Source organism: Papaver somniferum, chromosome 3, assembly GCF_003573695.1.
Source record: "Papaver somniferum cultivar HN1 chromosome 3, ASM357369v1, whole genome shotgun sequence".
Classification (NCBI taxonomy): domain Eukaryota; kingdom Viridiplantae; phylum Streptophyta; class Magnoliopsida; order Ranunculales; family Papaveraceae; genus Papaver; species Papaver somniferum.
In genome coordinates, this window is record NC_039360.1 from 169,045,026 (window position 1) to 169,061,185 (window position 16,160).

At 35.6% G+C, this 16,160-nt stretch overlaps 2 protein-coding genes across 10 annotated transcripts; both read right to left on the reverse strand.

The window, feature by feature from the left end:
* Positions 1-6,541: 6,541 nt before the first annotated feature.
* Positions 6,542-8,049, reverse strand: LOC113357978 (pyrrolidone-carboxylate peptidase 1-like). Of its 5 annotated transcripts, none has more exons than XM_026601470.1 (5): positions 7,936-8,049; positions 7,415-7,740; positions 7,220-7,324; positions 7,066-7,113; positions 6,542-6,960 (listed from the first exon to the last, which is right to left on the reverse strand). In XM_026601470.1, exons 2-5 carry the CDS (start codon positions 7,682-7,684, stop codon positions 6,721-6,723), a joined length of 663 nt encoding a protein of 220 aa, XP_026457255.1. In that variant the 5' UTR covers positions 7,685-7,740; positions 7,936-8,049; the 3' UTR covers positions 6,542-6,720. The 5 variants fall into 5 exon arrangements, with proteins under 5 accessions (XP_026457255.1, XP_026457257.1, XP_026457254.1 ...); XM_026601472.1 differs by having other exon boundaries at positions 7,415-7,734; positions 7,936-8,022; XM_026601469.1 differs by lacking the exon at positions 7,936-8,049 and adding an exon at positions 7,846-7,932.
* Positions 8,050-8,509: 460 nt separating this feature from the next.
* Positions 8,510-15,086, reverse strand: LOC113357979 (probable inactive DNA (cytosine-5)-methyltransferase DRM3). 5 transcript variants are annotated; one of them, XM_026601474.1, is made up of 13 exons: positions 14,970-15,086; positions 14,788-14,848; positions 14,292-14,423; positions 14,047-14,163; positions 12,335-12,337; positions 11,850-11,949; positions 11,706-11,752; positions 11,455-11,556; positions 11,260-11,359; positions 11,053-11,129; positions 10,792-10,894; positions 10,529-10,608; positions 8,510-10,410 (listed from the first exon to the last, which is right to left on the reverse strand). In XM_026601474.1, the coding sequence occupies exons 3-13, from the start codon at positions 14,415-14,417 to the stop codon at positions 8,968-8,970; spliced, it is 2,298 nt and encodes a 765-aa protein (XP_026457259.1). In that variant the 5' UTR covers positions 14,418-14,423; positions 14,788-14,848; positions 14,970-15,086; the 3' UTR covers positions 8,510-8,967. The 5 variants fall into 5 exon arrangements, with proteins under 5 accessions (XP_026457259.1, XP_026457258.1, XP_026457260.1 ...); XM_026601473.1 differs by having other exon boundaries at positions 14,788-15,030; XM_026601475.1 differs by lacking the exon at positions 12,335-12,337 and having other exon boundaries at positions 14,788-15,029.
* Between the last annotated feature and the right edge of the window lie 1,074 nt (positions 15,087-16,160).

Sequence of the window (16,160 nt, forward strand, 5' to 3'; positions counted from 1 at the left end):
ACATTGAACTGACTTTCCTGGTGGGGTACACAGGGTGAGTACTAAAACCAATTGGTTTAGACATACGAATGTCAGTTACACCTTTGAGAATTAAATCTAAGGTGTGTTGAAAACGAATAGTAGAATTTTCATTCAACCTAGAATTCCTCTTTTGTTCACCAATCCCTTTTGAATCATAAAAGAGACACACTTTATGATCACCTAAGTGATTATACAGAACAATATTAACACCATTGTTGGGAGAAATCTTCCTTACATGTGATGTGGACATTCCTTGATTAGAGGAAGACACATGCACATCTTTTTCAACAGGAAGGGATATCGATTTTGCTTCTGAACCAGAATTATTTTCGGTTAAATCAGAAGCAGTTGGTATAGTGGACTCTTTGGAACATTATTGAATAGAGAGTTTACTCAAAATAAGTTCAGTTTCCAAATCATCCTCTTTGGGATTACCCTTAAGTTGAGTTCGTGAAGAACAGACTGAGGCGTTTTCCTCTCGAAGAATTTTTAGAAGAGAGTCACGCTCATTCACCATACCAACAAGGACATTGACTTTGTGTTTCAACCGATTGATATCATCAGCCTGGATCCTAAAAAGTTTTAGAATCACTGTACTCTCTTTGGCTGCATTCCTTTCAACTTCAGAGTTAGACTCGTCAGTAAGGTAGTCAGGGTAACACTTGTCAATACAAGTCTGTTTTGTTGGAACACTGGGTTCATCTATATTCGAGATTGACAAATCTTTATCTTTAATAGATTTTATGGAAATAAGACTTTTATTTCTGATGATGCGTTTATCAGAGATGTCACTTATGTCCATATCAGATCGCTACAAACACAGACTTATAAGGTCTTTAATGTGTTTGCCTGCTCTGATACCAATTGAAAATGCGGGGGTATAACAACCACACCCAACAATTCGTTTGGCAATCCGAGAGGACTTACTTGAATATACTTTCTAGAGAATCAACTAGACAGTCAGACTCAATCTAGAGAAAAGTATATACAAGAGTTTATATCTCTAACTCTTAATTCAATCTGCAATCAGCAAATAGAAATTTGCGAGCCCGATTGAATATAAGAGAAGTAACTTGAACGGTACCAAAGACCAATTTTCAAGAATCAATCAATTTCAATCAACAACCAAAGGTTGGATTTCCTAATTTACCGGCACAACACACAACCTGTGATATTTCAATTATATAACAAAATATAATGCGAAAAAGAAATAACACGGACATCAGAATTTTGTTAACGAGGAAAACCGCAAATGCATAAAAACCCCGGGACCTAGTCCAGCTTTGAACATCACACTGTATTAAGACGCTACAGACACTAGCCTACTACAAATGAACTTCAGACTGGACTGTAGTTGAACCCTAATCAATCTCACACTGATTCAAGGTACATTTGTGTTCCTTATGTCTCTGATCCCAGCAGGATACTACGCACTTGATTCCCTTAGATGATCCCACCCACAACCAAGAGTTGCTACGACCCAAAGTCGAAGACTTGATAAACAAATCTGTCTCACACAGAAAAGTCTATTGGAATAGATAAATCTGACTCCCACAGAAATACCTATGAGTTTTTGTTCCGTCTTTTGATAAATCAAGGTGAACAGGAACCAATTGAGAAACTGGTTTTATATTCCCGAAGAACAGCCCAGTATTATCAATCACCTCACAATATTCTTAGTCGACTAGCGAAATCAGATATTGTGGAATCACAAACAATGAGACGAAGGTGTTTGTGATTACTTTTCTATCTTGCCCATCGGATATATAAATCTCGAGCCAATTTTACAATTGTAGTCAACACGATTGAAATAGCAATATCATATCACGCAACTACAGAGAAAATAGTTGGGTGTGGCTTCACAATCCCAATGAAGTCTTTAAGTCGTTAACCTACAGGGTCTCGTGAGAAACCTAAGGTTAAAGGAGAATCGACTCTAGCTATGCAACTAGTAATACACATAAGTGTGGGGATTAGGTTTCCTAGTTGCTAGAGTTCTCCTTTATATAGTTTTCAAATCAGGGTTTGCAATCTTAGTTACCTTGGTAACAAAGCATTCAATATTCAGTGTTAGATGAAAAACCTGATTCAACCAAGCTAATATCTTTCAACCGTTAGATCAAACTTAGCTTGTTACACACAAATGAAATGTACCCTCATTTAGTTTTATGTAAACACACCTAAACGTGTACACCATGTTGGCTCAACAATAGTCAACCTAAGTTAGCCATATGATCACTCTCATATCAACCTTATTCATCTTAACCATAACTAGTTCAAATGACTCAAATGAAACTAGTTAAAGAGTTGTTCAATTGCTATATTCTCATAGAAGTATACAAGAACACAATTGAAGCAAAATCGGTTTGATTCACTCGAATCAATTCATGAACATCATAGCCACGGTTTGCAAAGATTGCATTCCTTATTATATAAATGTTTAAGTTCATGTACAACCGATTTTAGAACTTTAACCTTCAAGTATGCAAACGAGTACGCATACTTGAAATACCCGGACCAAGATTGAGATTCGCCAGTACGCAAATGGGTACGCGTACTTCCAATCCCAACAGAAATATTCTGACATGAACCTTACGCCGGTACGCGAACGGGTGCGCATACTTAGGTACCTGGATTTCTCTAGCCAACAGGTACGCGTACGGGTACGCATACTATGGTTCCCGGACATGGGTTACATATGTGAAAGAGTACACAACATGTCATATCCAATAATGGTTAAGTATTCTAAACTTTTATTTGAATCATTGAAACTTTCTTAGAGGATGACAATAGCCGTTTTCACATACTGTTAACATCGAAGCAATTTTCAAATTATTGAAATAATTATAACGAAACATTCCAAGTTTACACCAAATGATTGTATCACACAAACCATGTAAGATGTTACTCGGCAATTTTCACATGATCATCTTTTGACTTGCGCCAAGAATATAAGATGAACTTGGTCGAAGTGAAAGCTTGCCAACACATATTCCGAGAAATATGTAATCGAGCTAAACTCAGCTCAAAATCTCAAATGTGTATAATAGAAAACTATATCATAACACAACTTACGTCTCAGTATAGGAGATAGAGTAGAAATAGACTTTCCAAGTGATAGATGAGTTTCAGTCTCCACATACCTATTGTTGATGAAGTTCCACAAGCTCTCCTTAGTAGTTTTTCGTCTTCAAATGATGAACGCCGTGAAGTCAAAGGCTCAACTACACAATCTATGTCCTAGTCCGAGACAAACATAAGTAGTCTAGAAATCAAGACTTGTAGTTTTGATCACTAACATTGATAAACATGCTTGAGATAGAAACGCATGCGAGTTCGACCGAGCAGTGCTCTAACAGATACTTGGATATTGATCTTTGGAACCGTCCAAGTACTCTCATGGTATAATCAGGTTCACTGACTAGTCTCTGTAACATTCTAATTGTGAGAGAAAGAGATATAAGCTCTTCATATCTTTCCATAATGGGATTCATTAAGTTGAACTCTCGAAATTATATTTGAATTTAGTCCATACAGTTGCCTAAGAAAAAGTTGGTGGTGTATTTTGGTACCCCCACATTTTCAACTTCAACATTTTCTATAATCTGGATCTTATTTAGTTTCATTGACTTTTCCTAATTCAATGCCTCCTGTATAGCTATGCATTCCCATGCTTCTGCATCTATTACTCCAGTTGCATAGGTTCATTTAAACCCTGAGTGTTCTCCTGCATTAATACACATATCAGTGCCACATTCATTAGAAAAATGACCAAAGAAAGCATCAATAAATATATTAACCACATTTATGTCATCCCAAACTGTATTTTCTTATGGATTATCATGATGACAATTTGAAGTTGGTGGACCTATACTATCAAGAGAAGGAGTACTAAAATTAAACAAGTTGTACTGAATTCCGGAGACAGATTAATAGGGTGAGTAGATGTATCATAGAAGATTCAATCTCATCTTTCTTTCCAAATTATCCAACATCCCATCATTAGAAGAAATCTCTAGTTATGAAGTTCGACCGCTCCCACATTGCTAACATCCATAACCAAGATATAATCCAAGCTCTTATGTTATGACAGTTATTTTGTATTTGATCTATGTTGATGTTGAGAGATCTCCATACTGCTTTTGCATGATTACATCTTATGAGAAGATGAAACAGAGATTCTTCCTCATGATTACATATGCCATAGTGCGTGTCTATAGAGCTCCTAACCTGAGAAAGGCGTTTTTTGGTGGAGACAATATCCTTGATACATTTCCATATAAATAGCTTCACTCTATGTCGTAGCTTCATCCATAACTCTTTCCAAACTGCTTTGGGTACCACACTAATGGCAACTTGATTCTGAACTCTCCTTTCAACCAGCTTGTTAAAAACAATCTTTACTACAAAGTTTCCATCTTTAGAGGGAGTCCATCTGATAATGTGTTCTTCAGAATGAGAGAGTTGCATGCTTTTGATTTTCTCTACCACTTCTGGAATGAACAACATGTTGAGAAGAGGCACATTCCAGTTGTTAGTGCCATGAAAGATCAATTGACTAACGAAAACATATTGAAGGTAAGAAGGATTGAGAAGCTCAACTTTTGCAACCAAACTTATAACCCATTTATCAACCAATATTTTAGTAGATTTTTCATTATTAATCTCCACGCAATAATGTTGTTGAAGAATGGATAGTCCCAACTCAATTCCTTTTCATACCCATGAAGAATTGTTTCTTTCCCAAATAAGTGTAGAAATTCTTATTTCTTGAAATATTTAGCTTTGAGAACTTGAACAACCAAATGATCAGGCTGCTGACAAATCCTCCAAGCTAGTTTCGTCAGTAAAACATAATTCCAGATCTCTAAAATCCAAACCACCAATATCCTTATATAAATAGAGATTTTGCCAAGCAATGAGATTTACTCATTTATTATTTGACACCCCCACCGGAACTGTCTTTGAAGAGAATCAAGCTTCTAATAAGTTTCTTTGGCATCTTAAAAGTGCTCATTTGATACATGGGCACATAATTGAGCACTGCTTTAACCATAGTAGTTCTTCCAGCTTGATGAAGATTTATGCCTCACTTCCTAGTCTTCTTTCAAAAGCAAATTGCATTTCTTCAAAAGATTTAACTTTAAACTTGCCTATAAGAAGAAGAGAACCCAAATATTTCTCATTTTTGTCCATATGTTTAACACCTAAAATATGACTGAGAGTGTTGCATATTTCAGGATCCATGTTGTTACTGTAAAACAGTGAGAACTTTTCAAAATTAATGGCTTGATCAATTGTGAACTAAAATCCTCCAGAACTTGTAGGAAATTATTCAGACTGGTTAATTTGGCATGAGTAAAAATGAGACAATCATCTGCAAATAACAAATGGTTTATAGGAGGAGCACCTCGTAGCAGTGATACTTTAATGATATAGAATGATGAGATGCATATAATGTTCTAGAAAACCATTACATAACACGGATAAATAAGTAAGGAGACAAAAGATCTCCTTGTCTGATACATCTTGTAGGGAAGAAATCTTCACAAGTGGAACCATTAAGAAGAATTAATAAAGTAATTGTGTTGTTATATTGATGGATCAACTGACACCGGTCATCACAAAACTTGAATATTTCAATATTTTCTATCAATGCATAAATGAAAATAACAAGTCAAGGTCATTTTAATTAATTTTTTACTAAAAGGGTATAAAAGCACCGAGTCAATGTCGAACTAACCTGCTTTTTCTATTGGTTCGCCGGTCCAACCGGCCGATCTGGTCTGCATTTTTAACGACTAATCTTGACTCCGAAATATCTGTTGATAAAATTATATTCCCTGTGTCCCGAATTAGATGACCTAGTTAGTTTTAAATTTTACCCCAAAATAGATGACCTATATCATCAAACAATGGAGTATTTCTAAAATTATCTTTTTAATTAATTATTATTAGTATAAGATATATGTACAATTTGATAGCCATGTTTATATTAGTTATGCAACTGTTTTAAAATCTTTTCCAATGGTATAAAGTTTACGAATATCCATTGTATAGTTTGAGAGATAAATCATTTCTAAATTTACCAGTAATTATCCATAAGGTATAATTGTACAAAATACTTAAAAAATCTCTTCTCTCCTCCTTTCTTAAGAATTATGCAAACTACAACTAGACCATCTAATTTGGGACGCGAAGAGTAAGATATATAATCATTCAACTGGGAACGTTTTGATGTTCCTCTGGAAAAAAATCGAGTCATAATATTCGTGATTGTCTGAATTTGATGAATTTTTGAAACTTAACGTTTGATATTTTCTTTAACTCAAATGAAATTGCTGAAGAGAATATTAAATCCGATCAGCCTAAAGGAGTTCTCTAACGATTTAAGTTGTCGTTTGTTGATTTAGGTTACATTTTAAAGAAACTGAAGACGAATTAGCTTAATCATCTCAATTTTTTCTCACCTTAATAGAATGAAGAAGAACTCAAGGAAGTTCAATTAGCTGTGAAACGATGACTAAAACAGAACATACTGTATGTAACTGTAATCATTTATTCCATTCATAATTCATACAATGTAACAACCACCCATGTCTGATTGGTATGTACTCCCATATAGCAATGCTTGTAAATACCACCCAAACCCAATAGATGTGTCTCAAGCTTGGTTACATGCTCTCTTTTGCAAGAATTCTAGCATAAAGATGCAAGTACCTCCAATAATGAAGCAGCAAACTGCATTTGAGTTTCTTCATCTATAGTCATGAACAGAGGAACGTGCACAAAGAGAGACTTGATCTTGTTCTCCTCTGCAAACCGAAGAGAATGATAATAGACGTAATTGCACACAAATCGTCCGGCGTCGTTGGACTTGGTGACCCCATAACCCATCTTTGTTAACGCTGCAATAATCTCGTCAACAGGAAGAGCAGTCTGAACACAAAACAATTCTCTACGTCAGTAATTGAAATAAGCCTAAACTCTGTTGTTTCACCTCCCTAATCGGCATCTACAAGTTAAACATGAATGTTTATGTACCTCTCGTGTTTTTGAAGTGTCTCCATCTGTAGGAACAATGGGCACATTCTGAAAAGTGGGAAAAATGACAAAGATTTCGATTAACTTGTGGAATTCTAGTAATCTTACAGGTTGCAACAAATTGCAGAATTGGAAAGGAGGTGCAAATACTAACTTGAGGTTTCCATCCCATTTCATCAGGACAGCGAAAAGTAGCTTCATTAACTGCTTGGTTCTCAATAGCAAACTTTGTCATACCGCTATTGACTCCAAAGTGAAGCTGCATATAACATAACAACTTCAGATAAGATGACAAAGCAATTTATACAGATTTTCCCACCATCATGAGAGAAAAACAAAGCAAACTGACCCATATAGTCTGCCCCAAATTCGCCGATTCAGAATCTAAGCTCTTTACAGCTGATTTTAATGTTAAATAGAGCGGAGCAACTGCGCCTTCACCGGCAGTTTCAAGAACATTGCAACTCCCAAGGACGAACCCTTTTGGCAAACCCCTTCTCTTAAGATACTGTTCTAGATTACAAACAATTGTCTCAGTTGGATTCTCAGCAACTCCATGGAATCTCTTGAATCCAGTCACATGGATTGTTACTGCTGCAGGAGGAACTTCAGATCCCATTTGACACTAAGCTGAATTTTCGTCGAAAAAATGAATTCTTATCCAATTACCTGCAACTGAAACCAAGACATGAGTGAAAATTATATAGAAATCTCAACTGGAAGACAATAAACAGAAGAGGAAATCCAAGCTAATTAGAGAATGAAGAATCAAACAAACACCTCAATAACAATAAATTCATAGAATTCAAACCAATAAGGGAAAATAACTTGTGCAAGAAAAGAAAAACAAGAGAGACTTCATTTTCTTACCAATAATGCGTTTGTTAAGAAAGTGATAAGATTATTATTAGTTTTATTGATGCGACAGACAAAGCAAAAAGAAGTTTGGATTAAATCAAGGAATAATAAAGATAGAAAGAGTCTCTTTGTATTTAAAACTACTAATAATACAAGAAAAAATAAATACTTCTTAAATACGGATAGAAACAGGTTACAGCTGCATTATTGGAACTATATTATCCTTATTCTTTGTGCCTTTGGACTACCTTAAAAGGCGGTTTCGAAATGGTTCATTTAACCGTTCTAGGCAGGCAAGGAAAGTATTGCAAGTTTGCATCATTTCATAGACTTATCACACTAAATAAAATGCATCAGATTGGTACTAGTACTACTATCATGGATTAACATCAGCAATAGAAATGACACCACCTTCGACTTTAAAGATGATTCGGTCATTGAGCAGTGAAACTGCATTTGACAATCCAACGGATAATTGATCTGGATATCACTCTTTTTTTCATTTTAAAGCTTTACAGAGAAAAAATTTAACCTGAAAACCCCACCTTTCCACTTCTGACCATTTAGTAATCAGTTTCTAAATAATAAAATGTGAAGAAAAAGCTTAATTTATAACCAGTAATGTTTATTCCAAATGGATCAAGGCTTGATTTGTAACCACCCTTACCAACCAAGTTTAAGTTGGTTGGTTGGTGCAGCATCATCTTAGCCTCCAATAATAGTTAGGTCTTGCTTATGCATTCTGCTCAACCATACAGACCCGACATTGACTCCTCTGAGCATTCTGCGACTAACCAAATCTGTGTTACAGCTTAGCGTTACCAACCAGTCATGGTCACAGTTTTACAATTTCGCAGTTCTACTTGACAATGTTGCAGTTTTACAATTTTACAGTTCTACCTGACGAGATTACAATTTAGCATTCTTACCGCTTACCCTGTCATCCCCCAACTCTGATGATTTAGAATGTCTTGTTGGGAGGGTACTTCTGATTTTACAGCAACAGAGGTGAGTGGTACTGTTTAGGGAAGAGAACTTTTTTCATCATCTATTACTTCCTGCAGATCCCCTTACTCTTTGTAAAACACGGACAAATTCAAAAAACATGTTGGTGTCGAGATCTACATCTACTGCACCATTTGAGCTTCCAGACATGAGGGCACATGGGTTTTGACAAACTACAAAGTCAAAACCTCCATATTCTTTCGTCAGACACTCGATCCTGCTACTTGTCATTTTTCCAATGCCTTCGATCTGCACTAGTTTTCCAGTTTGTCTAGTATTATCCCACCACCTCTTGAGAATCCTTCGATTAGTTTCAGAGTCTTCAACGGAAACAACACATTTTAGACGCACTCCCAGACGGTGTAAAGCAACTTCGACCCCCCCAATGCCGCTGTATATAGACAACATGTTCAACCCATGCGGATAAATACTCTTCAAAGCCGAGAGATGATACCCGAGTGTGTCTGTTTGAAAACTGTATTTAAGTAATTTAAGCCTTTCAGCCGGATCATACCTCATTATATCAGTATGGTTTGCTGGATAGCCCAATATTTGCTCAATGTATTCAGGATCTATAGGACTTAATTTGTTTTTTCCCGTCCAAACAAGATTTAGGGTCTTGCAGTGATGAATGATTTCTGACTGTTGAATCTTCGAAGGAACCCCTCGTGTATCAGCTAATATCCTCCCTAATCTCTCACACAACTGATAGATACCTGTGGCCTCGGGATTAATCCATGATAAATGTTTTCGTGTGTCCCATGATGGCCACCATGGCTTTGTATGAGCCATCACACCTTCAATTGTCATCGCCGTCTTCGGAAGAATATGAGATCTATTTTCCGTCGGAAGGTTATGCACATAACCTTCCTTCCTACTTAATGCAGAAAAGAATTCAGTATTCACAAATTCCTGAGCAACACCATACAGAAATTGTGTTATTCTAACCCAAGTACTGTTGGAGATGGCCAAAACGTTCCCATAGAAGAAATAAGGGGGTTTAGCAACGGATTCAAGAAGACGCCGTGAATGAGCGGTACTGTGAGAACTGATAGGAACTTTGTAGTCGTCAAAAGATTCTGATATTGATATGGGTTCAGTGGATTCAATTTTTGGTCTTTTGCCTTTGACACTTTCCTTCGAGTCTGTGTATTCTGCATATGGATTAAAACTTGAACTTGAAGCATAATTCTGAGACATAGATGTTTCAACAGCTCGGCGTCTGATGCTTTCCTTTGATAGACTTTCTACAGTAGTCCAACCATTCCCAGTCTGTGAACGACTCCTACTATCATCATGATGATCTGTAAGACTTTCATATGGACGTCTGATAGTTCCCCTTGATAGACTTTCTATGGTAGTCCAACCATTCCCAGTCTGTGAACGACTCACACTATCGTCATGATGATTAGTGGAACTTTCAAATGGCCTCCAACCATTTTCACTGTGTGAATGGTGCATAACATCGGAGGTTGATTCTTCCTGCACACAGTAAAGCAGTTTCCAACCCATTGTAACAGTATGGATCAAAATTCATGTGCAATAAGTAAAAACAAATGCAGATATCATATTAGCATATAATGGACATACTAGATGGTACCTCTGTTTTTACAACCCAGGTATCACCATTTTGCTTTGCAACTATCGAATCAGCCAGCTCCTGAACTGAAATATCTCCACCTACAAAATCAAAAAGAGGTGCTATTCTGAAGGTTCAAACGAAAGTATTATCTTGAGAATACCTAGGACTTATTCCATCGATCTGCTATGCAGTTCTCTACTGCTAAATTTCAATTCACGAGTACAAAAACTTTCAATATACAAAAGCACGTAGATTTGAAGATAATCTTGACAGCCACTCACCATATTTTTCAAGAGCAAAAGATATTTCTTCTTCAGTGAACCCCATTTCAAGCAAAAGAAGCGTCCGATCCATAGTCGCAAATAAGGATGCAGTAGTAGCTTCCTGGAGAAAAACAAAGAATGAACTAGAGGTTAGATGCATACCAAGTAGCTGGTTTAAAGAATCAGCAACCGTAATACATGCATAACACACTGTAGTACTTGAAGTCAGCCAGAAAAACTTCAAAAATATGCAGTCAGGGTTTTCATGCTTGATGCAACCTCATTCTTTGCTGCGCCCTCAGCTATTTGAGTTGCAACAATGTAATCCACAAGCTCATTAACAGGAGCATGTTCACCTGAAACAAAACAAGGAGTGTGAATTACTAAAAGTGAACTTAAACTAGAGAAGAATCCGTAATCTTAAACAAAATCACTCAACAAAACCATTTAAGATAAAACAAGAAAATACAGAAAAGCTGAACATACCGAGCCTTTCTATAGCGGAGTCAACTTCTTTTACCGAGAAACTCATAGTTAACAAATAAGCTCTTGTATCCTCAATAAATTCAGATTTCACCTCAAGCTCCTACAGAGGTGTATGAGAGAAATAAGTAAGTTTATCCAGCATCATTGATTCAAAGCCAAAGGAAACATGGAAGTAAAAGTAGTGCCAGAGATTACCTCCATTTCAGCACCGTCAAGGGAAAAATCACTGTCATCAGTAATGGGACTCGATATTCTGTCAGAAGAACCTGCGGGTTCAGACTTCACATTTTGGGGAGCCTAACAATTTCAGTGGACATGGATAAGCCTTCGAAGGTTCAATTAAATATAACACAATACACAAAACTTATAACAACAATGATATCTTGTTCACCAAATCTATATAGACCTATAATCAAAATTATATCATAGAAAAAAGCTTCACTTACAGAATACTCGAAAAGACTTTCCAATAACAACTCGACATTGTCTCCATCTATATTTAACAGAAGAGTTACATAACTGTTACCAACAAGACCTATGTATATCATACGTGAATTCTTTTCATATATAAACCATGATAAGTAACCCACCGTTTTCCCTTAATACTCTGTCAACAAGAGCTGGTGAGAACCCCATCCCTATAAAGTATTGCCTCAAATTATGCCTCTGAGATGAGGTTGGAGGATTCACCTAGTTAATAAAACCAGGAAACTTGTCAGAAAAGGGAAATAATTTGATTATTCAACAGTTCTTTAACGAATTCAATGTTTCTTTATTTAACACTACACCAAGGGTGACTTTTAAAACAAAAACACAACATAGATGGGGAAGGATCCCTTAACACGCTCAGATTGATACTATCTTTATATTTTGGCAATTTTTCTTTTTTTCATAGCGCTTTGGCGCTCAAATGAAACCATATTATTGTTTATTATATTGTACATTTCACTATAATAAAAGCCATATTATTATTTTTACTCTTTTATCAGCAGCCCTTCAAAAAAAAAAAACCTATAATAAAAGATTAAAAAAACTATAATAAAAGATTTACGCATTTCGTTATGTGTTACCTCACCTTCTGTCAGTTCGAGTTTGAACCATTAGTTATGAACAGCTGGAATTTAAACTGGCAGACAGCAAAGTAAAAGTGAATAAACTCTTTCCTACTTGACCTATTCAACAAAAGTGTGGATAGCACCTCAGAGGAACTTGCCATTAAATGTCAAGTTACTATTTCTTGTATTTTTACTGGAAGACTTATATACAAGCACAATTGAAATAGAACAACTCCATAACGAATGACAATAGAAATTATCAATCAAAAATAGAAAAACAAACATCCAAAGTTGTTCAACTACAAGGGAACAAACAAACAATGTAACATTCAAGATCTGAACACAACAAAAATAAAGATACCTAGTAACTACTAAGTCAGTATCATTCATAGCCAATCACAACGTCTTAAACTAGAAAACCATTGTGATTCTAATGAAAGTCAATTCAAGTTTAATTAAAACCCTATAAAAATTAAAAGTTTAAGGTCAAAGTTAGAGCTGTTGGCTTTTATGGTTTGCAATATAAATCTAAATTCGTCTATGCTAATCTTTAATTAGATTAAGTTTAAGTCATATTAGTAGTAATCCGTATTAAGGTTTGTTTATGGTTCAATCTTGCATTAAGACTAGCTTAAAGTTAATGCTTAGATTAAGTTAAAGCTAACTAGTGAGCTGTCCAATGCAGCCATGAGGTGTGTCTCTAACTCATGATGGAAAAGTTAGTAAGACCTGTGGCAAGCATGACAAAGACTCTCACATAGCCTCTCGCAATAAAATGGGAATCGGCTTTATCCATCATTTAGCCATGAGGAAATGAAGTGGAAGTCCAAGTCAAAAAACTAAATAAGTTAGCTTCCTTGTCTTCTTCGTGATTATCTTTTATGTGTTGTTCATGAAATTGAGCGTACCACAGTGATACTGTTCAATTCAGTTGAAGTAAGAACTGAGTACATGGTTTCCCTAACTCTGTAGAGACTGAATAAGTAAAAAGCTACGACTGTTAATTTAATTTGAAATAAAGAGTATATAATCTTTTTTGACAAGTGTGGTGCATGCTATGTATGATGCTTATTTTGTGAGCTATAGAACATAATACTAGGGTTAGATCTGTTTTCAACATATGATTAAGTTGATTTCATGTTTAGGTCTAAGTAATGATGATTAAAGAGCTAAAAATCTAACAAAAGGATCAACAACATCCGTGACAAACGGGATAGAAAAATGATTCAAGTTAAACCCCCCACAAAATTTATAAGTTTACTCTCTCAACGAGTTACTCGGCGACTAGCAATGTCAAAAAATACGCCTTACTCTATTTGCCAATCAGTTTGGGAATACTAGTGACTTCACGAGTACTTGCGAGGCACTCAAGCGAGTTAGCTGAGTTTAACTACACTATGAATAGTACACTTAATGAAATGCGCTAATATTTGTGAGAGTATAGTGCACAATCAAAAACATTCCACAACAAAATTAACTTGTAACTAATTTTTGTTTAAAGACCATGAAACAATAACTGATAAAAATAGGTCATATAACCCTAGAGAGTGACGCCTAAAAATCGCTAAAATCATGTGCGTTGGGTGTAATGACCACTTATCTTTCCTCCAACCAGTCTATTCAGAAGCATTACAAGTATAATAGAATCCTGAATAGATACAACTGAGGCAGAAGAACACAATGTAGCTAATACTCAGCAGAAAAAAAAAAAAAAAAAAAAAAACGAACCTACCTCAACTGGTCTCCTGGATGTTGTGCCTGATGGCAATCCCTCATCAAATTCCCCAACTTCTGACTTAACAAACGGATATCCTGTTTCTTGGCTGTGACGACTACTTGACTGCCCTCTCTAATTATTCCATTTTCACAGTCTATTTAGAAGCATTATACATTTACATGCATACTAAAACTTTGAACAGATGACAATTACGATGCAGCTAATAACAAGCCAAAAATAAATAAAAAGAAAAAAAAAACCTCAATTAGTCTCCTGGATGTCGTCGCCACTGAGGATGAACCCTCGCCGAATACATCAACTTCTGACTTGACCTGAACGTTACATTCTTCATCTGATGAACTCTCACTGTCCGAGAGTTCAATCATTTTAGCCTAAACAATAATAATACAAACAGAAATAACAATCAGAGAATGATCAATTAATCTAAAAAAATATTCTAACCCTGCGCGGATGCTATTAATCGCCCTTAGTGACCAACAATTATGCGCTTTAACATGTCTTCTTGATGTAATCCATGCCATAGGTTAAAAGAAAGAAAATAAAATCTCAACAAAATAATGTACTATAGTTGTTTGTTAAAATACCGAACAGAAAAATGTGTGAAGAAATTCTTATTTTCGAATTTCCTACCCTAAAAATTAGTCAAACTTCAATATCCTATTTTAAATCGATCATGTTGCCGACCAACTTTCCAGAGAAATATGCTTATAGAAAATTAACTAACTAATTTCTCACCTGGGTTTCAAGCGGCTGTTCCTTTCCTTTCCTTCCCTTCCGGAGAGAGGGAGATTTTTAGCTAGGTAGTAAATAGTAATTTACAGAAGAAAGAATATTTAGAAGCTTATATTTATGGAAAATAGGACGAAAATATCCATTTATGATTTTCCATAATTATAAGAGATTTCGTAGTTATGTACCTTAGGTAGGGGTGAATGAGTGATCTGTGAATTTGGGAACCCGAGCTCAGGTTGTCGGAGAAATCTATGCTGACTGACTGACACCAGTCACTTTCAAATGTAACTTTAATTTGCCAGGCAGACCACTGATTGCCTTGTTCGAGGGACGTTGTTGTTGACCTAATGAGTAACCTGCGTAAACAAAACCTGTTATGAATGGACAACTTTAAATTTTACAATTTTAAATTTGTAGTAATACTGTGATAGACATCTGCCACGACATATGTTGCAGGGACATTCCAAGAAAGTTACCGTAATCGTGTCAGACACGCGATCGGACATGACATGATTATCACATTTCCCGATATTCGATGGACACGCCACACCACGTGTCGAGTAAAAATAGAAGTTGGACGCTTTATGGATACTAATTGGGCACTTTTGAACACACCATAAATGATTTATTTTAGTTTGGAAAATCAAAATAAACTAAATATGACGTTAATTTATTCTTGTTTAGTCAAATCCAAGCATTATTTATGAAATATTTTACCATTATTACATTATTATTGATTTTATATAATTAGTAATCAAATATTTTAAAAATAAGAGTAATTATTTTATTGTGCAGGTTGTAGTAATATTTCATTTTAATGATGTGATTAATATATAACGTGTCCCCGCAACCCGTTTTTTTAAGATTTGACGTGTCCCCATAACCTTGTCGTGTCATATTTGTGTTCTGTGTCCATATTCGTGCAACATAGACGAGGACATCCGGCAACCAAGATGGTAAATGGTAAAAGCTAGGGATGAGCATGGGTACTCTACCGACTCTAACCCGCAAATTCGACCAAATCCAAACTCAATTCGGTGGATGGACACCCAACCTGCTCATAGATAGATCAGGCATGGATCCATTCTTGAAAATCTATTGAATGTTAGATTGGACATCGGTGCATGTTTAGAGATGCATTAGATACCGGCACCTGTTAGGCTAAGATTTTTTTAGAAGTATGCAAATATAAAAGCACATTTAGCTATCTATACTTAGTAGCATATCTACCTCGTATCCTTAACCTATAAACATTTTAGTTTTACATGATATTAGTAGATTGCAGAGAACGTCTAGTCAAATATGTAAGAATATTTATCCAAAGATGATTCAGGATATTTTAAATCATTAATTAAATAAAAAAATTATTAGTTTTG